At 48.2% G+C, this 27906-nt stretch overlaps 9 protein-coding genes across 9 annotated transcripts; 3 read left to right on the top strand and 6 right to left on the bottom strand.

Moving 5' to 3' along the window:
- Positions 1–490: 490 nt before the first annotated feature.
- Positions 491–3162, top strand: K444DRAFT_519277 (uncharacterized protein; the record flags this gene model as incomplete). Its single annotated transcript, XM_024873942.1, has 2 exons — positions 491–2843; positions 2897–3162. 2 exons carry the CDS (start codon positions 491–493, stop codon positions 3160–3162), a joined length of 2619 nt encoding a protein of 872 aa, XP_024742369.1.
- Positions 3163–4808: 1646 nt separating this feature from the next.
- Positions 4809–6827, bottom strand: K444DRAFT_181066 (uncharacterized protein). The gene is made up of 5 exons (XM_024870814.1): positions 6548–6827; positions 6379–6488; positions 6117–6307; positions 5652–6063; positions 4809–5606 (listed from the first exon to the last, which is right to left on the bottom strand). Exons 1-5 carry the CDS (start codon positions 6644–6646, stop codon positions 4868–4870), a joined length of 1551 nt encoding a protein of 516 aa, XP_024742368.1. The 5' UTR covers positions 6647–6827; the 3' UTR covers positions 4809–4867.
- Positions 6828–7805: 978 nt separating this feature from the next.
- On the top strand, positions 7806–9646 carry K444DRAFT_640361 (oxidoreductase-like protein; the record flags this gene model as incomplete). Its single annotated transcript, XM_024884489.1, has 2 exons — positions 7806–8286; positions 8340–9646. The coding sequence occupies 2 exons, from the start codon at positions 7806–7808 to the stop codon at positions 9644–9646; spliced, it is 1788 nt and encodes a 595-aa protein (XP_024742367.1).
- Positions 9647–9855: 209 nt separating this feature from the next.
- On the bottom strand, positions 9856–10933 carry K444DRAFT_581624 (uncharacterized protein; the record flags this gene model as incomplete). The annotated part of the gene is made up of 2 exons (XM_024877753.1): positions 9856–10462; positions 10518–10933. 2 exons carry the CDS (start codon positions 10931–10933, stop codon positions 9856–9858), a joined length of 1023 nt encoding a protein of 340 aa, XP_024742366.1.
- Positions 10934–11221: 288 nt separating this feature from the next.
- K444DRAFT_553439 (regucalcin) lies at positions 11222–12602 on the bottom strand. The gene is made up of 5 exons (XM_024876617.1): positions 12146–12602; positions 11949–12099; positions 11770–11902; positions 11672–11718; positions 11222–11610 (listed from the first exon to the last, which is right to left on the bottom strand). Exons 1-5 carry the CDS (start codon positions 12566–12568, stop codon positions 11384–11386), a joined length of 981 nt encoding a protein of 326 aa, XP_024742365.1. The 5' UTR covers positions 12569–12602; the 3' UTR covers positions 11222–11383.
- Positions 12603–15967: 3365 nt separating this feature from the next.
- On the bottom strand, positions 15968–18591 carry K444DRAFT_640358 (DUF747-domain-containing protein; the record flags this gene model as incomplete). The annotated part of the gene is made up of 3 exons (XM_024884488.1): positions 15968–16600; positions 16647–17297; positions 17344–18591. 3 exons carry the CDS (start codon positions 18589–18591, stop codon positions 15968–15970), a joined length of 2532 nt encoding a protein of 843 aa, XP_024742364.1.
- A 1696-nt stretch (positions 18592–20287) lies between these two features.
- Positions 20288–20602, top strand: K444DRAFT_519274 (uncharacterized protein; the record flags this gene model as incomplete). Its single annotated transcript, XM_024873941.1, has 1 exon — positions 20288–20602. A coding segment is annotated over one exon (315 nt), but the record flags the coding sequence as incomplete, so codon positions are not given.
- A 389-nt stretch (positions 20603–20991) lies between these two features.
- K444DRAFT_486006 (uncharacterized protein) lies at positions 20992–21621 on the bottom strand (the record flags this gene model as incomplete). The annotated part of the gene is made up of 2 exons (XM_024873109.1): positions 20992–21294; positions 21343–21621. Coding segments are annotated over 2 exons (582 nt in total), but the record flags the coding sequence as incomplete, so codon positions are not given.
- Positions 21622–22578: 957 nt separating this feature from the next.
- Positions 22579–27210, bottom strand: K444DRAFT_659680 (S-adenosyl-L-methionine-dependent methyltransferase; the record flags this gene model as incomplete). The annotated part of the gene is made up of 10 exons (XM_024886374.1): positions 22579–23184; positions 23248–23953; positions 24014–24075; positions 24126–24277; positions 24360–25108; positions 25161–25654; positions 25713–25816; positions 25875–26136; positions 26190–27049; positions 27102–27210. The coding sequence occupies 10 exons, from the start codon at positions 27208–27210 to the stop codon at positions 22855–22857; spliced, it is 3828 nt and encodes a 1275-aa protein (XP_024742361.1). The 3' UTR covers positions 22579–22854.
- Positions 27211–27906: the final 696 nt, after the last annotated feature.

Genomic DNA, 27906 nt, shown 5'->3' with positions numbered 1-27906 from the left:
TTGCGCAGTGTTGTCTTTGCACAAAGCATTAAAATCTAGGTGCGTCCCTTCCCTTCACCTTCCACTACTTTCGACTCAAGCTAACACGACCACAGGCGGGGAAGCTCTTTGGTTCTTCTATTAAAACATCGCAATGGCTCCAGGGGCTCGACGTGTCAAACGTGAGTCCACGGTCGCATATGGCGGTCTAGTCACACCGGACGAATCGTTGTACAGTGCTGGTACCAACACTCCTAAACAAGAGATTGATTTGGAATCCGTCTCTGACGTTCTTGAAGACCCATTTCAAGGAATGACTCAACACGACGGCTTGCCCGCGGACGAAGGTTACCAGAGTACGGTCGTTGAGCAGCAACGTCGCTCAGGTATGTTCCCACAATTTCAGATTCAGCTTGAAAATCACTAATTCACTCTCGTGTCAGTGTCCGTCCGTACATCTCGACCTGTAAAATCCTCCCACGACCCTCAGCCCGAATCACACCCTGCCTCAATGGCAGAAGAACCGGCACAGACACAAGGCCTTGAACTTGTTGGTCAGAAAGTCAAGATTCTTGTCGACGCGATCAGCGAATTGCGCAATTTTGGCCTTGATCATGTCGTTCAGCTGCCCGAGTTGGTCCTTGTTGGCGATCAAAGCGCTGGCAAGTCCTCGTTGATGAGCGCCTTAACCGAAGTGCAATTGCCGAAGGACCAAGGCATTTGTACGAAGTGTCCAGCAAACATAAAGACCTCGCCCTCTGATACTTGGACCTGCCAGGTTTCGCTCCAACAGTACTACAAGTACATCTCCCCTGGACCACGAGGTGTCGAATCGAGACACGTGACCAAGGCTCGCCCCTTCCCCCCTTGGGTTGAGCAGGTTCTCGAGGTTAAGAAGTTCAAGACTATCACCAACAAGTCTGAACTCGAAGAGGTGATTAAGTGGGCCCAGATTGCGCTCCTCAATCATGACGAAGACTACCGGATCTTTATCCCGGGAACAGGTCGACGTGCACTCGGCGATTTCCAACAAGAGCGCGAATCGACAGAGGCAAAGTTCTCTCCGAACGTTATATTCATCGAGATCTCCGGACCCGGTCTACCTGCACTCTCGTTCTACGATTTGCCTGGGATTTTCCGGGTGGCCCCAGACCCAAAGGACCAATACTTGGCTAAGGTGATCGAAAATCTGGCTGTCAAATACATCGATAGGCCGAATGCTCTGATTATATGGACTCTCGCGATGAAGACTGATCCTAGCAATTCTAGTACGGGCAAGGTCATTCAAGATTGCAAAGCAACCAGTCGCTGTGTTGGTGTTTTGACGAATCCAGACCACGTTTCGATCCGACATCTTGAGTACGAAAAGATTTTGCTCGGGAAAGCCCACATTGTCCGTCATGGCTACTATGTCACAAAACAGCCTGCTGAGAACTCGAATTTGCACGGCCCCAATTATCACGCACTTGCACGGCAAGAGGAAACGGAGTTCTTCGATACCCACGAATTGTGGACTCAAGATTGGGCTAGTTTCCGTAACCGCTGTGGAACTAGTGCTATTCAGGAGTTCTTATCGACCCAACTTGCCACTCAGATTCTCTATAGTATCCCCAATATTACCGAGAAAGTTCAGCAAAGAACCCGAGATGTCGACCAGCAACTTAGCGATTGTCCTGACCTGCCCGAATCGGATATGCTAAATATCGTCACCCGTCTCCTGGCCCAAGTTAGTAACGACGTTCAAAATCTGGTCAACGGCGATTTATATGACTTGCCGACGAGCTTTCAGAACGAGTGGACTACCCTCTGTGACCGATTTCGAGATTTAATTCTCCATATCAAGCCGAAAGTTACCGTTTCTCACGAGTCAGACCATGCGGAGGTCATCGAGCTCATCAGTGACGACGATGAGCCTTTCCGGCCTAGCACTCCTATCCGCAAGCGCCCAGCTGAACAGGTACAATCGCCGCCAGCGCAACGGCAAAGAACCTCTCAGTCACCCCATTCTCAATACAGAGTAATTCAGACTCCGCCAACAGGAATAAAGCGTGAAAATGGTCTCATGCAAGCTCCGCCATTGAGATTGCCAGCCTCAAATCGAAACCAGTTTGCCGGCACGCCCTTCCAAAGTGTCGAGAATCTCGGAAAAGGCTTCACCAACCTCACTGAGATTAGCAAAACAATCCTCTCTAATACGCGGCCAGGCCTTCCCGGTCTTGTGAATATAAAGACTTACAATGACCTATGCCTTCAGAGCGTTGCTTCGTGGAAGTTTCCGCTCGAGATCTTTATCAACGAGACACTTCGCATGCTTCGCCAACAACTTGAGAATATCTTGAAGAAGCGCCTAGGTGTCTACGAACAGACGCAGCTTTATCGTACGGCCGGTACTTACCTTCAAAAGTTTCTCGATGGCCACATGGAGGAGCAGCGTAAGTGTCTTAAGGAACTCTTCGAACTCGAAACCTACCGTTCGTTTACCATTAACCGTGCTGCGATTTTGGAAAATAACACCAACGAGCTTCGGAACCTCCAACAGATCCGCCGATCGGTCCGAGCACGAGCTTTTGTCGAGAAGCAAATCAGACTTGGTCAAAAGAAGAGACTAACGGATATGACTATGGAGGAGAGGAGCAAGGAGATGAATAAGAGAGCAGCCGAGATTAGAGACGAACAGCTTGGCCCTGATCCTTTCAAGCTCGAGCTCGAGGTAGCAGCTTATGTTCGAGGTTATTATATGACGGCTGCCCTGCGTTTCGTTGATTCTGTTTGCTTGAGTGTCCATGGGAAGCTGTTTCGCAGTATCTCACAGTCAATTTTCTATTACTTAGAGACCCAGCTCGGTATCGCTGGTTCCCTGGATGGTAAGACATCTCTCCCTCTCGTAATTGCTTGATTGCTAATGAAAATCAAATAGGCGAAGAGGTCTGCCGCAATCTCATGGAAGAAGACGCCACAACTGGAAGAAAGCGTCGCGAACTGAAGCAAGAGAAACACCGTTTGACTGCTTTTTCGGAACGACTAGCCCGCCTAGTTGAACAGATTCGGGAGGGCGACAATAGCGAGCACGGCCAGTCCGAGCCTGCCACCTACTCGAACTACACCGGCGACGGCATGCCAGACGTCCCGGAGGTTGAAGATGATGATGACGTTATGATTGTCGACGACGGATCCCGGCTCTGAATCATCAGCCTATCGGTCGTTTTGGATTCGGAATAAATCAAATCAGCGATACGCGGCTATTTGACTAGTTGTGGAATCATCTCTCACACCTCTCAGCTTCGTGGACATTGAGCTTGATGGAGTTGCTGTCATGGGGTTGCATGTTTTTCTTCTTTCCTTTGTTTTCTTGTCCTTTTCGAGGGATGCGTCAGGAAGACCAGAAGTCACTTACGTGGTCATACTTGATGGTCATTGTACACGGGGATGGTGTTTCGCTGGGGTGGTTGATGCCTACAGTTGGCTTCAGCATGTACTCGAGATTTACAGCACTGCAGTGGCGATAGATGGGATGAACCCGTACTGACTTGGAGTTTGTTTTCTTTCACTTTCACCGAGATTCGATGCATGATTGGATCCCTAGCAGGGTTTATATTCCAGAACATGCAATAAAAGTTATTTCATGACGCTTGCGCCGACCACCCTTTGCAATGAACCAGAGAGCAGCGGAAAGAAGAGGTTATCTTCACAGCTTCCGCGTGGTTGATAACCCCCTACTTTCGAGACGCCATTGTGATCTCGACCAACTCCAAAGAGGAAGCTGGGGAACCGTCAAATCCAGCTCATCGAAGCACGCCAGTGGCCATTCCTTATCATGATACTTTGATGGTGGTTTCGGCGCACCGATCCCAATTACCGCGAGCCTGGTCTATAGAATCTTCATCATTGGCGCAGTTGAATGAGGGAGCTCGAGGAAGAGCAGCTCTGAACTCATGCCAATATGTTTATCACAACACTTACAGGGCCACTAGTTATCCCTGAAAGTAGGCCATGATCTTGCCTCTGGCATAAAACTGGCGCTGCCTCTACGTAGTTCTGGCTATGAAGTGTCTCGATAATTTCTCTACAACACTCAAGAGATGACTTCCTTCTATGCGCTCGCAATATTGGCGAGCTTCCTCATACCCATTGTCTTTGTCCATTCTTCTGTCATGCCTTGGGCTCAATCACCTGACAATTTCACCAATAGCCACATCATTCCCCATCCAATAGATCCAGCAGAGATTCCGTTGTACCAAATACATACATTATCCTGCTATACGCAGCTTGGGGGCTGGATTCCGCATGCTCAATTACATCGGAAAGCCAAGCGAGACGCATGCCTGAGTTGGAAAATAAGGACAGGGAGTGATTGCGATAGTTAACCTGTTTTTATCAAGATATTTAAGATTTTCCACGCCCCAAATGAGATTGTTTTCAAGCCCCGCCCCTGCCTTTGCCAAGCCGAGATTGCGGGGTTGAAATTAGGCGATGTTGTTCGGAGGCTTTCTTAGCGAAACCCTTGAATCCGGGGAAAGGGGTAAGATGATTTGAGAGACATGGGAAATTTTATCGAGACTTTGACTTCGCTCAGTGATTGTTCGCAACAGCCTTTGAAATGAATCATGGAGCGTTTTTACCGTTGAAAACTGCTGCCACGAGTCCCCAAAGATTCGGCGTATACTTTGCCAAAATGTCCCATTTCTAAACTTAGTTGGTGGAATTAGCGAGCAGTTGCTGCTTCATAGTGGTGATTGGAGGGCATAGGTGCTTGTTAGAAGGAAGTCTGCACGAAAACCTTCGGAAAGGAAAAAGACTTGCAAAGCAAAGAACTAAGAGTTATATGAGAGTTTGTTGAATGGAGAGGGAGATGTGTATATTCAATGAACATTCATTATCAAATTTGATCCTACATGATATCCGAATACAAATTCTCGACCAACCCCTCATTCAGAATGCCCCCAGAAATCCACCTTTGCACCCCCAAGAAGCTCCTCAAGCACCTAACCGTAAACTCGAAGTCCTTTAACCCGATATAAATGGTAGCAAGGCTCTTATGCGACCTCAACAACCTTCCCAGCGGATCTTTCCCGCTCCCGGGACATGCAAGTAGAAGAACCCAGAGTTGCAGGCCAGGGATTTGTTTCCAATTACTGAGTTGGAAGCCCATGGCAGAGTGGTAGACTTGGCGTCTTAATGCAGGTGTGTAGACGATGGAAAGGGGGAGGCGGGAGGAGATGGCTGTTGTGTAGATGATGATTGTTGTGCGAAGGATTTCGTGGATTAGGTCGGCTGGGGGTGAGGACGGAGTGAGAGGGGTCGATGGGAGGCAGCGTGTGGCGTGAAGGATCCGAAAGGCGTGGTCGGTAATAGTGATTGTGTTATGTTGTTGTAAGAGAGGATCCTCTAGATCGCATTTGATGGTTCCGATACTTGTGATGGACGAAGTAAGGAGGCGGACATCGTCGAGGATTGTGGCCAATTCGTAAAGACCGTAGAATTGTTCGAGAACAGTAGAAAATGGAGTTGTTGACTCGTGGAAAGGGTTTTCGAATGTTTGGGGGCATTGAGATGCCGTGATCACAGGCAAGTCGAAAGTGAGGATGGATGGGACTTTCTCGTAGCCACACGCAATCTGCAAGTCGAGTCTAGACAATTAGCCCCTGGGCATGTAAAATATTCGAATTTCGTACAGAGTGATGAGTTTTGTAAAGAGTTCACTTTCAAGTGATTCAATGCCCCCCCTCAATTTGATCATACTCTTGAGGCCATTCATGTGAGCCACCACGCTTGCACGTTCACCCCAATAGTATTCAAGAAGAGCAATATGTAGGACAGACTGGATTGCTTCCCGATATGTCTTGCTGAAATCCTTGGTGATGAACTCGTTGATACGGGCGATTATCTCCCCTTTGAGAAGAATTAATCTTCGGTTTTCTGCTAGGTCGCACGGCTGGAAAAGCTCTCTAATTATGGCTGCCTCAAGAATCGCGATCTTCGGGAGGAGAGGAGAGTTGATGACGCCAGGTAAGAGAGAATTGTTGAGTTCAGGTGGTGGATTCTTCCCATCCAGAGATGTTATCAAAGGGATCACACGCTGGACATCTATGGACAACTCTGAGTACCGCATTCATTATAAGCTAGGGGGGGCAGCCTACAATAGTAAAGCAGCTGAGCATTCTGTGCATTTGAATCGATGGGAGAAATTCCGGCCGTATTGATGCCCGCTATTAGTCCGAAAAATGTTCTGGGGCTTTCTAATGGTTGTTCATTGTTGATAACAACTTGAACTTGGTACTGAACATCTTTGTAAGGGCGACGATTTGATTTCAGCCTTCCGTCCAACTGGCTGCGAGGTCGTATTAGCAGCAAACTTTGATGCTAAATGGATGAACAAGACCTATGACTAAGGTTACTGACTGTACAATTCTATTCCCATTGCAAGAACCGTACCTTTTGACACACGCCACAGGTGGGTAGCGTTTTGCACAGTTGGCACAAGGGCCTTCTGGAATCAGGCTCGGCTTACACTGAAAGAATTAATCAGCACCCTTGGGGAGAACTCGGGTCCAGAATCATGTAGTCTGACCTTCTGCTTCCTCCGACGACATTCTGTACATGACCTTGAAAGGAGCTCTGGCTGTGACCTCAAAGGGAACTCTGGGCGTGCGTGGATTGGCCGTTCCATCGCGGCGGGACAGCGACATGATAGATGGGGGCCGGAAGATGGTTAAAGTTGCTGGCAACGGGACGAAGTGCACTTATGAGTTGGGATATGAGGTTTGACTTGGACTGAGTGAAAGAGGAGTTGGTACCAAAAGGAGTCGAACAATGTTGTATCAAAAGATCAGCCTTGAGTTGGGCAGGGGCCATTGGCAAGGGGCTCGGTCTTTCCAGGCGGTCAGCCCGAAGAGCCAATCGCTGCTTGAGTTACACTCCCATCACATTTTTGATTGGAAGATACCCGAGGAAAGGCACGATATTTGAGATAGGGGTAGTAAAAATATCAAACTGCTGTGAGGCATCGGAGCGGATGATGTTGGTTGGCTATCAATCCTGAAAGAGATTGTGCATCTGAGGGATTTTCTTGCACTTATACAAGTACAGGACTGTGAAAACGCTGTCGCCTGGAGCTGCGTCTCGATCCAAGTGACTTTTGGGCGTTGGGCTGCCACTTTCAGCTCCGACAGCAAGTTGGGCCAAGTGTGCCCACCGGGTATTGATGCTGATGTTGACACCACTTGGTGTGCCCATTTTAATGTGATGAATACTTGATACCGCTTGGGATCTGTTTCGCTGACATTTCATAGAAGGATTCAACTTCTCCTCGGAATCTCGGAGTGTCCATTCCAGGCGTGATTGCTCGGCGGTACGATTTGAACGTTGATACGCGAGGCCGGACTAAAAACGATCCAAAGTTGTTTTCCGTTTTCTCTACCGTCTGCGTCATCGATTGAAGTACATAATGGATAGATCTAATGATGTTGCATCAAAATCGGTATCCTGATGACTGTTGTTGAGAGAAAGTTTTGGAAGGTGGATGCAGCGGGATTTGAAATCCACGTTTTTGCAGGGGTAATCTAACGGTAAAGTAGCCCGTCATCCCCGCCTTTGGTATGACATGACATGCACCACGGGCAGCTCTCTGCATCAACGTTTGCCTTTTCCAGTGCTGGCTTCAGTCTGGAAGCCTCGGAATAGTAATCACCTCATGTATGTTCTTCATCACATACTTCTTACTGTATAAGAATGTCGAGCAGTCTGACCGCAGCGTCCCACGATTATTTACACCCACCTTGAATGTCAGCCGAGCTCTCCAACTGAACGAACTCCCAACCACATTCAACATGGCTGCTATCATCGAAGCAGAGACACAATGGCACAAAGGAGAAGAGGAGATGCAAGAGTGGCTTCGAGTCCCGCACCTTGACAATCCAACAACGCCAGGCCTTTCCGGACACGCAGCAAGACAGTTGATCAGCTCGCCGCTGGTAGCGCTTGGGACCTTGGACTCTGAAGACAGGCCATGGACTACAATTTGGGGAGGGGAGGCTGGATTCTCGCAGCCCGTCGCACAGTCAATCATTGGGATGAAAGCAACAGTCGATAGGACTTTTGATCCGGTCTTGCGAACCCTACTCGGCGAGAAAGCAGATGGGGAAGTTGTCAGGCCCGAAGGCCCGGGGAAGATGGTCAGTGGTTTGGGCATTGATTTGGAATACAGGAACCGGGTGAAGATGGCAGGCCGAATGATTGCTGGAGCTTTGTCCGCAACTGAGCCAGACATCGGCGACGTTCAATTAGTGGTGAAGATCGAGCAAAGTCTGGGTAAGTACTTCCACCATCTTCAACTGAAGAAAACACAGTTGACATCTACCCAGGAAACTGTCCAAAATACATAAACAAGAAACACATTATTCCTCATCTACCACATCCCACTCTAGTCTCCGACAGCCTCCCTCTACCTAAAGCAGCTCTCGACCTCATCGAAAAGTCAGATTTATTCTTCATCTCCTCCTCGAATCATGAATTAGACATGGATACAAATCACAGGGGAGGACCACAAGGTTTCGTCAGAGTCTTGTCGAATGATGAGAGTGGCGTCACCATAGTCTATCCCGAATACTCTGGTAATCGCTTCTACCAAACGCTTGGGAATCTCAGGACTACTCCTCGAGCAGGCATAACATTTCCCGACTTCGACACTGGTGATGTGCTCTATCTCACAGGCACAACAGAAGTGCTGGCTGGCAAAGATGCTTCCGATTTGATAGCACACACTAATCTCGCTGTCAAGATTAGAGTTGATGCGGTCAGATTTATATCAGAAGGTTTAGGTTTCCGGGGCCAAGAGGGCGAGAGATCCCCATACAACCCTCCTGTACGCTTCCTTTCAAATGAAAACAAGAACGCAGTCGCCAAGAACAACAAGCAAGTCATGGCCAAGCTCATTGACAAGAAGCTCATCACCCCCACAATCGGACGCTTCCGCTTCCACATTGCAGACCCAGAAAAGGCAAGCAAATGGAAGCCAGGCCAATACGTGGCCCTCAGTTTTGAGGATGAGCTGGATATTGGATACAGCCATATGCGAGACGACGATCCGAAGAGCTTGAACGATGATTTCCTTCGTACTTTTACTGTCTCGTCCCGACAGGATGTCCTGGATGGCCATGATCAGTTCGAGATCACGATACGCAGGGTAGGACCGGTCACAGATTTCCTTTTCAGACATAATATCAGGTCGGAGTTACAAGTGCCTCTGCAAGGCTTCGGGGGGGAATTCTTTATTCAGCAGGGCGAAGGGGAGAAAGTCTCATTCATCGCTGGCGGTGTTGGCATAACACCTTTATTGGCTCAGATCTATGATCTCGATTTGAAGCGGCTTAATTTCTACTGGACGCTCAGGGCAAATGATTTGGCTTTCGCCAACGAGATCTTCGAGCGTGTTCCTGGACTGGCAGAGTCTACGAAGTTATTCGTTACTGGCAAGAAACCAGAGATGACTGATGCTTGGAAGAAGCTCACCCTGTCTGGTGCAACACTGGAACGCCGGAGGCTCGGCAAAGATGATATCACGGGTGATAATGCTGATCGGTGGTATATGTGTGCTGGTCCGAGCCTCAAGAGTAGTGTTCTTGGGTGGATGAGTGGGAAAACGGTGACTTACGAAGATTTCAACTACTAGACCGTGGGATTGAAATTCGGAGATTTGACGACAGAGAGTTCCAGCCCAGGTGTCTCGATTTGTGTGGTGGTTGCATCTTAGTCTTAGTTGACCCTTTTAAGACTTGTTAATATTACATCATGAATCTTACCCATTTTCTGATTTCCAATTCTGTCAACTGTTCCACCCCCTAGCTTCAACTCTTTCTATCATCTACCCCCCTCTCCAACTCAGGCAAAAACCTCCTTCAACGCCTCAACCATAAACGTAATCGTATCTCTCCCCTGCTGCAACACCCCATCCATCGCCAAAAACGGATGCGGCATACCCTTCATAACCTTCAAGTCAGCCTCTACCCCATTCCTCTTCAATTTCTCCGCATACTCCTGCCCCTCACTCCTCAACACATCCAATTCCCCCACCACAACTAGCGCCTTCGGTTGCTCTCCCCAACCATCCTCATACAACAACGGGCTCGCCTCCGGCTCCGCCCACGTCTTCTCATCCGGTAAATAATGCCGTCTATACCACATCATCTTCTCCGCCGGCAACGCTGGAGAAAGTTCATTCTCTTTCCAGCTAGGAGTGCTGGACGGGGAAGCGGTGTTATCAGTGACAGGAACGATGAGAAGCTGTGTTTTGAATTTTGGGACGAGGGATGGGGAAGAAAGGGCTTTATGGCACATTATTGCAGCCAGGTTACCCCCTGCGGAGGAACCACCTATGGCGACTTTCGAGGGGTTGAGGTTGAGGAGGGAGAATCCGGTACTTTGGAGCCAGAGGAGGGCTTCCCAGGAGTCGTGGATAGCTGCTGGATATGGGTCTTCGGGAGCCAACCTCCAGGACCAGGTCAGAGATTTTCGACTCGGGGTTAAGAGGAGGAGGAAAGTACCTATAATCTACTGAAATCACGACACATCCCGCTCTCTTGCAAAGATTCGTACAAACCGTATTCTCCGTCTCAATGTTGCCCAATACCCAGCCCCCACCATGATAATACACCATTACCGGCCATCCGTCTACGGGTCTCTCTCCCTCGGGAGTAAAGACGCGAATCGAGACATCCGGACCCTCAGTTTCTTTCCTTTGGATTTGGATATCTTCTGTTTTTCCAACTGGGAGTTTGGGACCACCGCCGGGAATTAGGATCCCGCTCGTTCGAGACGCAGAGACGGGTTGTAGGTGCACTTGTTGCTTGTCGAATATGTGTGCGTTGTAGAATGATACATATGCTGGGTCAAGCTTGTCTTTTATTGAAGAGTGGAGAGGGTAGGGTGGCTGAAGGCCCGCCTCGTTGATTGAACTCATTTTCTTGGTTACTTTCTGTCAGATTTGTCTTGTAAGAGTATATAGATTGTGTGATCCAAGAGGAATGGGAAGTAGGCAAGAATAAATATTTTGTTCTTATGCTTAAAATTTCAAGTAATAGCCATGTAACCTTCCAATGATGATAAGGATGATGGTTTTTGGTGGGGCTGCACAGGGATTTAGAATCTTACAGCGAGAGGCAAAGGTGGGATAGGGCCTGTTTTCGGACGTTGCTTCCCCGACTTCGGGTTGCCTAATAGGGATTGAGATTCCAACAGGCAAAGGGCTCGGGGTCTTGGTCCAGCTGTCGTAACTTCTTTCCCCTTTAATCTCCCCCGATTTACATCTTTTGACTTTCTCTTTCATTCCGAGACCGTTTTGAAATTGTGCCGACGCTGAAAACCATCGATAATCTCTCCTGGTTGACTGGAAATCTTCACGCTAATGATTCTATCCTGCAAATTCAAATTTGGGCTTCCCTTTTGGATTTGAACCCGCTCTAACCATGTATTTAAACATGTTTCCGCCCTCATCGCCATCTTTGATGCCGAGAATGGGATCCTTTGCTGATGTCACGAACAAGATGTCTAAGTTCTTCCCACCCCATGTTGGACAGGTGAGATTCTTCCCTGAGAATTCGATGTCTTTCAGATGCTTTCCATTGGGGTCAAAGATCACTATTGCAGTTCTGTAAGCTCTGGAAATATACGTTCGGGGATTGGCTTAAGGAGAACGTACTAACTCTGTTAGATCCATACACGCCCATCCAAATATTACCATCGGTACTGTGTTTTTGTCAGTGCTGCAAGTGGGAAGCTTCGAGGAGGGTTCCATACTCCACAACCAGTCCATCTGGTTCCCCTCCCGTTCCTCTCATATCGACTATCAATCGCTTGTTCGAGATACTCCCTGTCTCGAGATCGAAGTCAAACGCATATGACTTTTGGCCAACAGAGTCATTCAAATAAACTTGTCCCCATCAGCACCTCCATGGCTTCAGGGACAGAAAACTCACAGATCTTATTATCCGGACTCCAATCAATCCCATTCCCACAAACAAACCCATTCGCCATCTCATGCAAACTCCCGTCCGGATCATACCTCCATAACCTTCCCTTCGGCTCGCCATAACTCTCAGGCGGTCCACCAAGACCAAATGCCATAGCCTGTTTCAGTTAGTCCCTTCTCCATCCCCTTGAAAGATAAATATACCTGCTTATCAATCTCCGCCAACCAAAATCTGCCCTTCGCATCAACACCCCCATCATTAAACCTCTTCTCCGCCCTCATACTCTTCGGAATAATTTCATTCACAACATCCAACTTCCCCGTCTCCTCATCCATAAACGCCACCCCGCAATAATACGCGCAGATGTAACTCCCCTTCACCCCCTGGCGGAAATATTGCACTGAGACACTATCCTCCAGAATCAGGACTCGAGCTTCGCCGATCGGGTCACCTGACTCCGGATCAACTTTTAGGATATGGAGTTCAGAAGGCTCCTTAAGAGCGTCGACCCAGTGAAGTGTGCTGTCTGAGGCTCTGTAGATGGGCGCCTCGCCCAGGACCATGGGGCCGTTGGGAGGCTTGTACCATGCTTTGCCTCCTTGGATGGTTTCTAAGGGAGGCTGCATCTTGGGTAAAGTGCTTGTGTTGACTCGTAGTCTGTTGAGGTGTTACAAGATGGGATGAAAGGTCGTTGGCAACACGGCGCAGGGGTTGCAGCCGAATTCGGACCACCGTACACCCCACCCTTGTGGGGGTCCAGGCTACTCCTATTTTCGATTTACGTACCTTCAAATCCAACGTTACTTCCTTTCCTATTTCACGGCAAAGGTGTGAGGAAGCCGCAATGGTCTCAGTCGAGGAACTGAGGTTAGTGGGGCAAGTGCTCCCCGCCTTGAGGCTTGCAGTCGAAGAACGCTTCTTACTGGTGAAATGAGCAGTCGCCAAGCGGAACAGTTGTTCGACTTCAATGACGTAGGACTCCTTGAGCAACTGCCTTGGCTCATACTCATTATCTATATTTAAGTCTCCTCTTGTTCGCTTTCCAATTTACTGCACTGTTGGACGCTGGGTTTTCAGGTGTCGATCCTAGAGCTGGGGCTTTCTCAAGTCCCCTTGTGAGAGAAATCCCTTGTCAGAAACCTCACTATTGAGCGACAGATCTTCACCTTGGTCTGTAATTTTCATTCCCAAGTCAATCCTAAACAGTTTCATGATAAGAGCCCCTCGCGAGCGGAAGTCGAAGAATGGGGGCGTGGTTCCTCTCAACGCCAATTGCATTCTCGGTCCGTTGGCGCGTCATATCTCAATACTACAACCTTGTACTTCGTAAATATTGTAATCGTTCTCTTATCTCTCTTTCACCGATAACAGACCGTCCTTCTGTTTGATATCCTTTGCTTCCGCCGTACAAAGGCACTCGCCATGGCTCGAAGCCACTCCACAGTCCTTTCAATTAACTTCTTGTGTGCACTTCTCTGTTCTGTCTATGGTATCGACTTGGGTACAAATTTTTTCGAACAGCGGCAGCACCCACAAGTCTGCCAAGTTTACACCCTCCTCGAATCTCCGGTTGTAATTGAGACTTTCGTTCCATCCAACACAATCTTGACCCATCCAGCCTGCGGATGCGAAATCACAGTCACCAATGCCCCTACGGTACTCAGCACCACGGTAACAATTACCGAGACCTTAAGACAGAATTCTATCTCCACTTCTTCACGAAATCTGCGCTATTCTGTGTAGGTCCACCTCAATCCCTTTCGTACTGAAATGCTCACATAGCCCAGCATCACGAGTAAGCCCAACAACCTCGAAATCCCCACCTTCCACATCATCATAAGTGATACCACAAACCAAAGACGTCAATCGAGTAGTGTCTATTATCTCAAGGGCGATGGAAGCATTACAACCAATTCTTCGGAAGCCGTGCAAATCTACGAATCCGATGGGCGACTCTACACCATCAAAGGTGCTCCTGAAGGTACATACTTCGCGAATGTGAATGTGGAATCGATTGCATTCGCGTCACAGCCTCACTCTTCCCTCACGCCGAGCTCCATTGCAGGATCTTTCGATCTCGGATCGACGCTACGATGGCAACACGAAATATTTGCCAATTCTCAAGCAATCTTTGCACTAACTCCAGAAGGTATTGTCAAGGCAATCTTCAACGGGAAAGTTCCACGCGGTGTCAAGAGAGTTGGTTTGGTACTCAAGCGGGCTGGGAACTACCGCTCTCCCGTCTCAAGCCTTTCCGGAACATCTACTACTGGTGAAAGGACCCTTGAAGCCGGTTCCACGACATCACGGAAACACTCGACAACAAGAAGAGGGCCACTCAACGGCGTTCCATCTGCACAGCCGACTCACACGCATATACAAAGCTCTTCTCCCACCAAGGAAACGGCTTCCGCTATTCCGCCAATTGCAAACGACCGCCGCGCGTTTTCGAACACAAAAACAGTGTCTTCTGAAAAACACACCACTACTCTACACTTGAAGACAAGAACAAAAACCAGCCGGCCCTCATCCTCGACACTAACACCCTCCCAACCAACCTGCACCACCTTCTCCAACATCTCCGACGGCGGGCTCCCCATAACCCTCGGACTCGCCACACTCGCGTCGCCACCAAACTGGCCCTTCTCCTACGCCCTCCACAACACCACATTTGACGTAACCTTCGGGCTCCAGACCAGTCCTGGCTCCCTAGCATACGCAAAACTAAACCCAAGTACCCCACCAACGGATTCAATCCTCTACTACCAACTGAACCCCATTCATCACACAACCACAACTTCGATTTGCGAGAGTTGGGGATATCTGTATCACCAGCAATCCGGCCTCTGTCTCACAGCTACGGTAAACAGTACGACTTCAACAAGTTCTGCGCTTTTTCAAGGAAGCAATATCGCATTGGAGCCATGTATGATTTGTGACGCGAAGGAAGAAATGCCGGAGAGTAATCAGCTTTTCTGTGCGGTGAAAGAGTATGGCACGCTGGGGAAGTGGTTCTGTATGGGGTTCATGGGTGATGACGCCCAGGGACTTGGGTACGGGGTTTTGTATCAGGAGGGGCAAGTGGATGCGGTGCTTGAGGAGGGAGGTGGGGGTTGCATTTATGTTGCTGCGTTGTGAATGAATTGCTTGGCTTGAGTGTGTTCGCTTGTCTTGGTTCGGCGTGGTTCGGTAAAAGCATATATAGATGGATAATATCACACAGATAAACTCTGCTCGTTGACACTCGCACAAGTTTCATGTTCGGTTCTGAGTTGCTGTTAGTGGTGGGTGGCGTTGGGCTTGACCGGTATATGGGTCTTCGTCAACACACCTTCATCTCATATCTCTGGTTTCATCCCAATTTCCCAATAATCTCACTGCCTCCTTTCATCTCACTCCTCGGTTTCGTCTCACTCCCCACCTTTCACCCTAGACCCCGCTTCATCCCATACATCTATATCGTCTCTTTCATCCCTTCATCTCACATCCCTACTTCTCACATTCACCATCGCGAACGTCGGTCAATGCAGGGTATAGACTTCAAAATTGTTCGAAAGTTGTCAGGGATATTGAGGTATTCGAATGTTCCAATTTAGTATGAGGCATTGCCAATGTTTAAATGTTCCAATCAAAAAGAAACAATAGAAACTAGTATTGGAGATGCGCAGAACTCAAAATTCTCGGGATGTGGGGTGCTGGCAATGAAAGGAAATGAATGGAGGATAGAATTAGTTTGACAGAAGGTGTGTTGATAGGACCTTTTTGAAGGAAACGGGCCAAGCGTGAAAGATCAGGCATTGAGAGGATATGAAAAGTTCTGGATTTATAAATAAGAAGCAGATAGCACATGATATAAACTCCACGCTTGTGGATTGACGGTCTGGGTGTGGGGGGTGCAAAGGCATCACGACATAGAAGAAAAATCAGGAGCTACCTACTGCAGAGGACAACCTATCAAAGCAGCGGCTGGTATGGAATCTGGACTGGGATCATATTGTTCGCACACACCTAAAAGGCATCAAGGGCTACCATATCCTCTTCACCAGCTCGTATCTGCTGATCTTCCCGAAATCTTGCTCGGCACCAGCCTTCTCTTTGGCAGCTCTCTCCTTCTCCTTGAGCTTCTTCAAATGCTCAGGGTCATCATCGTACAGCCAACGCTTTTTATCTTCATCCATCTCCACGATTCCCCATACTCCGAGACGTTTTCCTTCGGTGTTATAATTCTGGTTTTCTCGTTTCTTCAGGTCTTGGTATCGGTTGCGTGCGAATCTTAGGAGGAGCATGCCGAGCACGAGCTTGCAGGCAAGAAGGACGAGGAAAGCTCCGAGGAAGAAGACAAGCATTGTAAGAGCAGCAATCGCATCATCTGCGCTTGGCAAATACCATGGATTACTGATTAAATTATCCGAATTGCCGAATGTTGATCGGCCCAATGCACGGCGGATGAGATTGTCGAAATGTTCGAGGGCAGCCGTTGTCGCTGGCGAAGTCGTGGCACCATCGACAGATAGAGCTGTTGCTGTTGATGGGATCGGCGGCGGTATATGGGTGGCGAGAAACATATGATACGTCTGAACTGAAGACCTGATAAACAGGCAAGACAGCGGGATGACTGGCAAGCCCAAACGCTTGACAAGGTTTTGGTTGACGAAAGCCTACTCCGTTAGTGAACCACCCTCACGAAAGAACAGATGTACTTACATTAGTGTAGTAGTCCTTCGCCAACACGTCGAGATATCTGCCATAAACGGCTGGCTTGACGTTGTTGAACTTGCTGATGTAAGAGTGCTTAATCCAATCTACAACCATTTCACTCCCCAAAACAAAGAGGAAAGGAGATAAGACTTCGCCCGACCAGGCAGGCAGGATATTAAAGCTATTCGGAATAATGGAATGACTTCGTAATGGAGCAGTAGAGTTCTTCAATACCTCGGCGGCGCCTTCTGTAGCGGCACTAAGCATGCTCAATCCGCCGACTTCCACAATGTTCCGTGATGCAATGATCATTAGCATGAGCCATAGTTGGAATCGTTCCACAATATCGGCGCAGGTGAGTTGAAAGAGGTTGTCTTTCTCGATCTTTTTAAATACAGTCGATTTGATCTCCACGAATTGGTTAGACAACAGAAGTGTTAGCAGGGCGTTGGAGTAGGAGTTAACGGCAACGTTCAAGGTCACGACTTGGCAAAATAGCGCCGTGGCGTGGACCACATTGTATATGAGCGCGAGAACGAACATCCCGAATGGTCGCACAATCTTGCTCCGACCATCAGTGCCGCGCTCTAAGGTTTCGTCCGAAAACAAACATTCCAGAATGTCTTGCCCAAGGGCAGCGAGAAGTTTATCGCCCACCTAAATAAGGTCAACGGCATTCTGTTATCATCAACAAGACTCTTACCTCGAGGGCGTTAAAAATAACATAAAGCTTGATGGCCGATTGTCCCCTGATATAGTGGTACATTCTGCTCGCATCTAGCTTCATCAAAATAAGGCAACTGCATACGATAACAGCGCCTTGCAGGAGATCTGCTTTGTGGTAGGAGGACAAAGACGACGGATGGGACTTCGTTCTTCGATGCCTTCGACCCCATCCTTGCCTCGGTTTTCGTTCCACTTCAGGTTTCACATTTTCTACACCTCCATTTGGGACTTCAAGAATTGTTCCCGAACGAGATTGATATGACGAGGTCGTCGACGCTGGAGGTCGACTTGCTCGCGACACACTTCGAGATCGGGATGTCGAATCAGTACTTCCACGCCTTCCACGTTGCCGATGCCACATCCGTCCCGAGCCGTGGTAGATAAATCCCGAAATAAAGCGTGCTTCCTTTGCAAGCACTTGTCCCCACCATTGAATTAAGATCCAAGCCGCTTTGAAGAATCGCAGTGGCAGGATGGTGAAAGTGTGTAACCAAGCATCTAAACATGCTAAAGAGCCAAAGTAAAGAACCTGCTCCAGTTGTGGTGGTAATATCAAAAAGTTCAATAAGCGCTCAAATTTGACCTTCGAAGATTCGTAGGGGTATTCGCTGGCAGCAGTGCGGTAGATGTACAATGGCGAGGGCCTGGCTGATGATAGCTCTAACTGTAAATAAGTTGGTATTGACATGGGTGGAATTGGAATTGATTGTGGCATTGGCGAAGGCTGGTCCAATCCTGAAGATTTGATTCCACCATTTTGGTGCTTGCCATTCGAATGGTTCAGATCCAATGGTTCTGGGCGTGTTCCTGGATGCACCGATTTGCGCCTGGGTGAGGTTTGGCCAGTTGTTCCTTTTGTGTATGAGGACATCCGATTGCTAGCTGTAGGTGGAGTGGAGATCGCTCGGGAGGAGAACCCAGGCCTCCTGCCCATGTAATTTGAATTCGTCTCAGCGCTCTGACGGCGATCCACAGGCACATCTGGCAACATTCTGAGCGGTTCAGGAGCGCTGATTTTACGGCCTCCGCCAACGCGCTCATCAGAATCCGAAGCATGGGTATCTGGTGCTGAACCACGTCCGTCGAGAACTGGTGACGGGGCGAGGGATGGGCTGGGCAAAGGGAGCCGAGCAGGTGAAGTGACTGGTAAAGATTCCGGGGCCGAAGTCAATTCCTCCATCTCCGCAGCTGATAACTTCAAAACCTCTCCATTCGCTTTCGCCATTGAGAGTTTCCGTGGTTTCCTAATTTTCTCTTCAGGAATGTCGTGAAGCTCATGGGGCGGTAAAGTCTTCGATATTGGATGCGGCGATGTCAAAGCAGCCTGTCCATTTTCTCGAGAAGCTGAAATTGAGTGTGCTGAGCTCTCAAAGGGTTTCAAACGTCCCTGGCCATTTGGAACACTAGATAAAGTCCCCGTGTTGTCAGCCGACAAGTCTGTCACAACCAATGCCGGAGACGTTGATCGAGGTGAAGGCGTAGGCGATGGCGACGGAAGTTGTCTGATATCCTGCACAGCCAGGAGGTAACCGTTCAATTCTGAAGTTGAATTTAAAGACCCAATATCTGAGTCCATGGGGCCGTCCCGGTCTGAGATGCTCTCTGGCCAAGAGGTCGGTTTCTCGACCCCTACCTGTCTGCCATTCTCCAGGCTCTGAGAGCCATTCTCAACGGACGGGATCATTACGAAATATCCAGCGGGCGATAAATGAGGTTCCGTTCCATATCTCTTGGTAGTTATGGTGGTTTTCGATGAGAGCTGAGGTTGAAGAGATCAGTCGGGATCTGAAGCAAGGAAAGCCGATGCCACTCGCTAAATTTAAACCGTCGCTAGCGCCAAAAACAAGTGTCCTTCCAGCCACGACCCTATTCTCCTTCACTTCAACACTGCGAGTAACAATTTACTCTCGAGATGAAAGGTGTTCCAACCTTGCTATGACCATATTCCTATCGGTCAGTAATTTCTCGGCACAGAAGCGAGGAAAAGAGAAGCTCTTTTCAAAGTTCAATTTTCGAATAGTGTCACGTGATAATGAATTGTACGCTCCGTACCTGGCAGCAATCCAGGTCGCCTTGCGTTGCCTTATTGGATCGCCAGAAAGAGGAGAAGCAGAAATAATTCTTCTTGTCTTCATTGCATCCCATCCTTCTCTCTTTTTCAAGGCTCCAACTTAAAAGCCTTGTTCAATCTCAGCAAGTCACCTGACTCATTTCAACATGACCGCAAACCCTCTCCAACCCTGTTGCTATGCTGGTAAGGCCTCATAGCCTCAAGTGTCTATCGATTTTACTGGCAATCGGGCTGCAAGGCGTCCAATGCGAGTACGCAAATCTTCCACGATGATGCGCCAGGATACTGATACATGTTTCTAAAAGAGGAGTAGTCGAGTACCAGGATACAATCATTGATGGCAAGACTTATTACATCGCGGAACCATTTGGAGATTATGTCAAAGAGGACTTCGGCATCGTCTTCCTCACTAACGTGGAAGGAATTTGGCATAACAGCAGAATCCTATCAGATTACCAGCACTCCACAGGACTTCATTCCTGACAGTATGAGCAGAGCAGATCAATTTGCAGGTGTGGGTTACACCGCCCTCCTCTTGTCACGTAAATTACTAAGTGACTCCAAGGTGGGTTATTTGACCGTGATATGGAATTACGCAGGAAAGGTGAGAGTAGAGGGGAAAGAACAGGTAGGTCAGTCACGAGCCCTATTTCCAAACCAAATCTAGAACTCATGCGAAGGTAAGACACTGTCGAAACTCCCAAATCCGAGTAAGAAAAACTGGATCTCATCAACGGTACCATTCGATACTTGAGCAAAGATAGAGGTTGTAAGAAAGTCGGAGCCGTGGGGTTCTACAACGGCGCAGCATGGGTTATCAGGGCTCTCTAATAATCCCGGTATTATACGGGTTAACACCGGATTTATCGCTCATACAGCAGATGTCACCGCCAACTTGTTGCAAGGAGTTCAAGGTCCCTTAAGTATCGCTTCTGCGGGCGATGATGCAATACAGACCCAGGATCGAAGATTTCAGTCGGAGAATATTCTGAAGCAGAACGGATGGCCGTATAAGATCAGCCTCTACTCTCATTTGCGGCATGGCTTTGCTGTGAGAAGAGCTGTCATAACGAAAGCAGAAGTTTATGCGAAGAAACAGGCGTTCTTTCAAGCTGTGCAGTGGTTTGAGAAGCATCTTGTTGATGGGAGTAAGGAGGAACAGTGATGAGCAAGGGATCTGTGCACACGTGGTTGCCACTGACATAATCTTGAAATGGTTTGTCCTTTTCATCTGATCTTCCATGTCCAAAACATTCAATGCTTCTCTTCAAGTTGGGTATCCAAGCTCTCTTAGTGTCCTCACAAGCCTTGCATTGTCTGCTTATTCATCATCACTCTCATTCATTCCTCACTTAACATCACCCACCTCCTGAAGAACCCAAACGCTCCCGCGGCCACACTGTTCCCTCTACCACCATTGTGTCCACCACCCTTCCCACCTCTATTTCCCTTGCCATTCCCTGTCCCAGAACCAGTCCCACTACCATTCGTCCCCGAAGGCGTCGCCGACCTCGAGCTCGACGTATAAGAAACTATGAAACTCGAATCATCGACCACGCTGGTATCTGTTAGCACCTCACCACCCGTATTCTCAATTTCCATGACCACCGCTGTGCTCACACCCTCTGATGATTCCGAGGTGGCTGCTACGCAGTTTGTGAAGGTGACGTTCCCGAAATCAGCGAAAGCGATCAAGCTGTCGCCTTCTTCGAAATCCTCGACGATCCACTCGGCATTCTCGCCCCCGAGGGTTGAGGTTGATGTGAGTGATTTTGTGACCGTTTTCCCGGTCGTTAGGTTCTCAATGGTCGCGGAGCCGGAAGTGGTGGTCGTGGCGTTGACATACATGGAGATGACCTGCAGTGAAGTTAGTTTGGTGATTAAGAGTGAGGGGTGAGCACTTACATCGCCAGCAGAGATAGCCAGATCAAAATCCATAGCATAGTCTGGATACCATTCATACCAAGCATCGTATGACACTGCTCCGCTTGTAGATACGGTGAAATCCAGACCAGTTAGGAGAATGGCGCTGCTGTATGTATTCCCATCGATGCCGACCCAGGCAGATGCCGCGTACTCCCCATCAGTTGACGCAATCCCCGAAGGCGCAGATGGTGTTGGGGCTGTGATCTTTCCAGATACGGCGTTGAAAGTTTGTCCAGAAGGCGGTGATGTGATGGCTGCTCTCGCTGTAAGCGACATCGGACGTGTTTCCCGTTGTAGCGTTGAACCTCGTCTTGGAGTTCTTGGACTCCTTCGATCTCACGCTAGAACCTTGTAACGTGCGGCCTCGACGTTGCAGTCGACCAGCAAGTCCTCTCTTCGATCGAGGTGCAGCAAGGGTGGAAGTGGCTAGCAGCAAGCTGCTGATGACGGCAAATGAAAGTTTCATAATGAATGACTGCAATCAATGCAGGTAAAGAAGAGAAAGAATAGGAAAATTGGCAAAAAAATACAATGGAAGCTTAAGTGATATGCTTGAAAAGAAGTGAACGAGACGGTGAAACGAAAACATAGTGGTGGAAACACTTGAATATATCCTCTACCTTTTGACTTACGAATGCGGTCCCGCTGTCAAATACACGCATTCAGAATATCCGGCGTCCTCTCAGCCCTTGGCATCTAAAGCTTAATCTATTCAAGGTGCCTTATGCCAAGAATGGGTGGGGCGGGCTCCTCCGCCGGGTTGACGAGTCAACGGCGGGGAAATGAGCTGTCAAAGAGGTTCCTGCCATCGACTCGTCTTTGTAGGACTGCACTGCAACGCCACAAAGAGTACGCAGGCCAGTGTCTTATTGGTGAAATTTGCAAAGGCATGAAACAAACAACCCCACAGAATTACGAAGTCGAGCCACGCCAAGCGGGCTAAGCGAGTATACGTACCCCTATTATCGCAATCTATTTCGCAAGCTGGCGCCCAGGTGCCACTCTGTCTAAAATGGCAATTATTTCTTGAGATGAACAGGAGGTCGGCTTGTTTCAAGATTTTCATCGGATGTTTCGAAACTTTGGGCTGTACTTGCCGACAAATGAATGATCCATCACTTCGGGAGTCCTCATTCGGGGGTTAATGTTCTCTCAATTTTTCATTATTTATTTCCTTCACAAGACGTCTTACGAAGTGTTCAATGTCTCCAATATCTCCAAGAAAAAGAACGGCTAGGATTTTTGCTTGATTTTTATTCCAATCTGGTCACACCACCTCAACCCCTTTTTGGGGTCCTCTAGTCTCTCCTGCACCGCTCTATCGAAAGCACCTCTAAGACCTGCACCGCAAATCAACGCCAGCGCCAGCTCAAATCCCCACCCATTTTCCCCAATTCTCCTGGGCAAAAGAAAGGAAAATCTTGTGAAATACAGAACAGCCAGTTCCACTCAGCCATTTCCACTCTCAACCAATGTCCAATCCTCTCATTATCAGTCGAAAGTAATAGGGTTACCGTTACTTCCCAGTGCCATGCTGTATGGTGTTGTATTCTCGTTGATCGGGCTGAAGGCCTGATGCATTGAGGGACGAATCTCCGCAATCCGAAGACCTCGAGATCCTTGTTGATATCTCTCCATCAGGACATCCAAAAGCTGTCGAGCAACCGCACAAGCGAGGTTAGGAGGCACAGAATTGCCAAGTTGTCGCGCTACATCTATTGCTCTCATTGTAGAAAAATCGAAGATGAATGAGTCTGGAAAGCTCATGATCCGGGCGTACTCTCTGAAAGTAATTACCCGATACTGGGTGGGATGAAGGACCTAAATAATCCGAGTCAGTCTCGGTGATTTGCTCATATCTGATCATTGATTAGAAGTGCTCACCTTTCCATTCTTTCCGTTTGGCTCCATTCTTGTCATACATGTCCCGGAGATGCCCTCCATGTCGAGGCGACCAATACGGCCAGGATAAAACCCATGGCGCGACGCAGCAGAATGTGGAGAGCTCAGACCCCAAGGCTTTAGTTCTGTGGGTAGGTCTTGATGATCTGCATCAGGACGAAGCGGTACGTTGCAGACCTGCTCGATTACCATCGACTTTCGTTCGTCCCAACGAAGAGTAACATGATTGAAGAGTTCGTCCATTTGAACACCGTCTCTCAACTTGCGTTGATACTCCGAGATGGGTTGAGAGGCATACGATTGATGGTCTCGACCGACAAATGTTGTGTACTCCTCACAGTTGTACTGTGTGATCCTACGCCGACGGTCCTCGCGTTCTAAGCGCTGCTCCCTAGTTTGTTTGACGACTCGGTGTGGATTCACCCAGTCGAAAGCTGGAAGATCGCTCAAAGCATCGCCAATCGTCACTGTGGGATGGGGGGCAGCGCGTCTTAAACGGTGCCAATTTGAACGCCACTGACCAGGCTGAACAATGTTCTGAGGTTCTGGGAAAGCTGGTAGCCGATGTCCCATTTGCGAAGCCCAGAAGATTGCTCTTGTGCGAGACTGAGGCGTATGATATTCTGCGGACTGGTGAACATTAAACTGTGCTTGATAGCCAAGGCCAGTCATGGCTCGGAGGATAAATCTGATAATCAATTAGAAAATTACTCATACCATCATAGTAGAAGATCGCTTTCACACATACTTGAGCATGCCTTGGAGGATACCACCCTCGGTTTTGTGCTGCGATACCTGACTAGCACCAAGCTATTGGAGCATTAGTTGAAACTCAAAGGTGACCTAGTGTCCACACTCACACGGTAGGTAAGAATGGCTTCAACGTTCTCAAGAAGGAAGTACTTTGGACGATAGAAATCAAGCAAAGAGAGGAACAAAACAATCAAGCTATTGCGAATATCTTCAGCTTTCGGACATCTGTTTGCAATGGAAAACCCTGGGCAAGGAGGTCCTGGGAAAAGGTCAATACTTAGTAAAACAACCATGCAAACGAGACCTTTCTCGCAACAAGGTGGAATTAGAAAATCACATACCGCCCCAGATAAATTCGACTTCCCCTTTCCGCGGAGGATCAGGGATGACGTTCCCGTGACAATCCCGCAATGGTGAAAGCTCCTCGCCATTTTCTAACCGGATAGCACGGTCTAGAAAAACATTGGCATCGAGGTTGTAGATCTTGGCGTCTGGAGCATTCTTGGACAGGGTAACGCAGCCTGCTTCGCTGAACTCTACAGCCCAGCAAGTCTTAGCAACCCCACTTTGATGAATGCCATTACTCAATCCACCACAGCCCGCAAACACGTCCAACCCTCGAAGCTTTTCGAAGTTTCTCAAGAAGTTATCCCTGCGGTTTGCTTGATCTGTCAAGTATCTTTCAGTCTGCTTTGCGTAGTTGAGGGATGGAAGAGGTGACAAGTCTGGCTGCCTGATTACTCCTCCGGGATGAACATCATTAGATACTTGCCCATTCACCCACCATCTATCATTTTCATCTTTCCATTGTTCCATGTTCTCAATATCCTTTCTGTGGCGAACGTAACACTTGCCATCAACTTGATCAACCAGAATTTTCGCAGTAAGATGCGATTTGTAGAGCCGACGTTCGTCTCGGACCTTGTGCGCTCTGCCCTTTATGAGTTCATCGTAGTATTTCACATGAAGCTTGTCATATCTTTCGTAGAGAGCTACTTTAACCATAAGATTCTGGTCAGTGACTCTTGGCTTCGATGTGATCGGATGTCGAGACTGACGTGCGAGATAAATTCGCTCGATTTGTCCGATCCTGTATGTATGAATTAAGAACGCTCATATCAAATTTGGCGATGTTTACGTACCTGTATGGGGAGAAACTATCGTCAAAGATATAAACGAAGTCGTTCAGGTAGTAGTCGACGCCTTGCCTGTGAAATGCATCGAATTTATCATGAGAACCATTGTCTGGGGTTCCTCCTATGATTCGTGTCTGCTGGTTGCGAGAAATCTCTTCGAGTCTATCACAACAGTCACAGTGTGGTCCGTTGTGCCGAATATGAGTGTCGATATCTTCGTGAATCGAAACATCTGTGAATTCCTTGTTCTCTTCATGGTAATGGAAGCGATAGAAGAATTCTTCTTTGTCGGCAAGATCCAATTCCACGATACCGGTGCCATTCTGGATAGCTAAGACATCGGCTCTTTTGTTAGTAACTTTGATCTTGCAGTAAATGCAGTCTAGAAGGGCATCATCGCATTGCGTGAGGAGGAAAAGTTCACGGGGACTGGCCATCTCCCCGAGGGCTGTCTCCGCTCCATGATGGAACCACCGGAAGTGAGCCATCTTCTCTCCGTCCTGGGAATTTGTAATGTCAGTCCTATGTGTGGAAGAAAGAATTGACGGGGTGACAGACCTCATCTTCAAAGAGATATATGATTCTAGCATACCATGGGTTGAGCAACTCATCGCCATCACTTGCTTCGTTCTTTTTGCTACTCTTCTTCGAGCTGTGGGGCTCTACGAAATTTTAGTAACAGTGATCAAAATTGAAAGTTTCCAGTGTCCATGAACTTACTAGTTGATCGCACGATAACACAGTCTCCAGTTTCATATGTAACACCGTCAATATCCACGGCAGCATAGCCATGTCTGCCATTCTCGTTTTGCCAAATACTCGAGCCTTTGAAATCAATTTTGGCGGGCTCGTGATCCCACACTTTGACTCTAATGCCTTCCAAATATCTGTTCAGATCAAGATCGTTCCTATCCTCTATTTCTATGGGTTGCAAACCTCCTGCCGGGGCTTCATCTAGAGTTGTTGGGAAGAACGGACGGGCCTCGTATAATCAGAATTTTTTTTTAATGTGAGTGAGGAGGTGAGTGAACATACCAGCATATGCAACCAAGGAGTCGCCATAGTCTTAATCCTATGTTTTAAGACCATCTCATTTTGATTGCCTCGTCTCGTTGGACTTTGTAGCGAAAGTTTCTTCTTATGTTTAGGGCCAGGTTGACCATCGGAAGTATCTGAAGTTGCTGCATAATCTTCGCTATCAGACTCGATTGTATTCGAGAGACTGACGCCAAGAGTCTCTGCGATTCTGCCTTCAGAGCTTTGACTCTTGCGTTTTGTCAAAGTCGGCAAAAACAAGTCACTTTCCTCCCCAGAACTTCCCAACGTCGACGTGCTTTGAGAATGTTTGGCTGACTTGAGTTGGGCGACTATTTTGGGACCAGTCCGATTTCTTTGCTTCTTCGCAGACCTTGATGAGTGCAAGAGTGTAGTACTCCGAACCGGAAGTATATGAGCACGACGCTTTTTGATAGGTTGAACATCCTCGTCCTCATCATCATCATCAATGACCACTAAACTACCCCCAAAGGAGCTACTTTTAGTAACGTTTGGAGCCGCGCGTGGGCTCGTCTTAGACGGAGATAATATTGGTCGATCCACACTGCTCGCTTCTGAGCCATTTGACAATGGACGCTCGTCATCCGAATGCTCGATAGCATGATGGTGAGGAGCCGATCTCTTCTTCCCTGATCCCAACATGTCGATACGCCCAATTGAGGGTGCATGCCCGAATTGGGGGATTGTTGCAAATGCATCTCGTATTGGCGAGGGCGAGACTGGACGGTGCAAAAAGTTGGGAATAAGAAACTGGTCTGGCTTTCTTATACGGCTCACCACCCTCCAAAGAGCTTTCCGCTCATTAAATTCAACATCAAGAAGAATTTGATAGTAAATTTCTACGAACTCTTCGTTAGCCATGAGATTCCCGAGACTGGAATCTAAACATACCTGGGGTAAGGGCCTCGTCGAGTTCGAATGCATTCTTGAATCGCTCCCGAAAGCTAGCCTCGTCCAGATTTTGACACTCCGTCCTCCCGACGATCACCTTCGACGACATTCTGGCCGTGCGTGACCAAAAAGCAAAAGGACAACTTGGAGAAGTAAAACTTTTGTGAAGAGAGACCGCAATGAAAGTGACAAGCTCAACGTATGAGGAGCAAAATCTGCAAGACGATAAGTCGCCTAGACGTTCTTCCACTTGAAGGTCACAAAGTGACGAGACCTCGTCCTGTTGAGGTGAAGGGGAGGGATGAGTTGAAGGGGTGGAAGCAAAAGAGAACGACTCTCGAGTCGTACAAAGCCCTAGACTCTATGTAGAGCCAGAAGAAGCAAGAGGAAGACGAAGTCGATAAGAACTTGTATGTTGTCGGAGGTTGGAAGATGAGCTTTCGAGGAGTAAAGTGGGAGATCGATTCCTAAACATGCCAGGAAGAGCTTACATCAAGTGAATTAATCACATTGCGCATTGTCCAGAAAGCAGTCTTAATGGACATCAGAGCTTCGCCTTTGAATGCAAAGATGATCTGGTGCACTATGGAGCTGGAGCAGCGATGGAGTCGATCAAGGTCTTGAGGTTTGCCAAAGGTGAAAAGATAGTTGCTTAGCCTGGCTTCTGGCTTATGGCTTCTCTAATTTCAAGCCACTTCAAAAGATGGAGCTGAAGTAGCCAAGAAGTATGAATGCAAATAGAAAGCCAAACTGGGCAAATAACGGGGAGGTGTTGAGGTTGCAAGAACGTGCGAAGATCAGTATG

The sequence above is a fragment of the Hyaloscypha bicolor genome (genome assembly GCF_002865645.1).
Source record: "Hyaloscypha bicolor E unplaced genomic scaffold K444scaffold_16, whole genome shotgun sequence".
Lineage (NCBI taxonomy): Eukaryota > Fungi > Ascomycota > Leotiomycetes > Helotiales > Hyaloscyphaceae > Hyaloscypha > Hyaloscypha bicolor.
The sequence above is the reverse complement of the archived record's forward strand: the minus strand, read 5'-3'. Positions and strand labels throughout refer to the sequence as shown.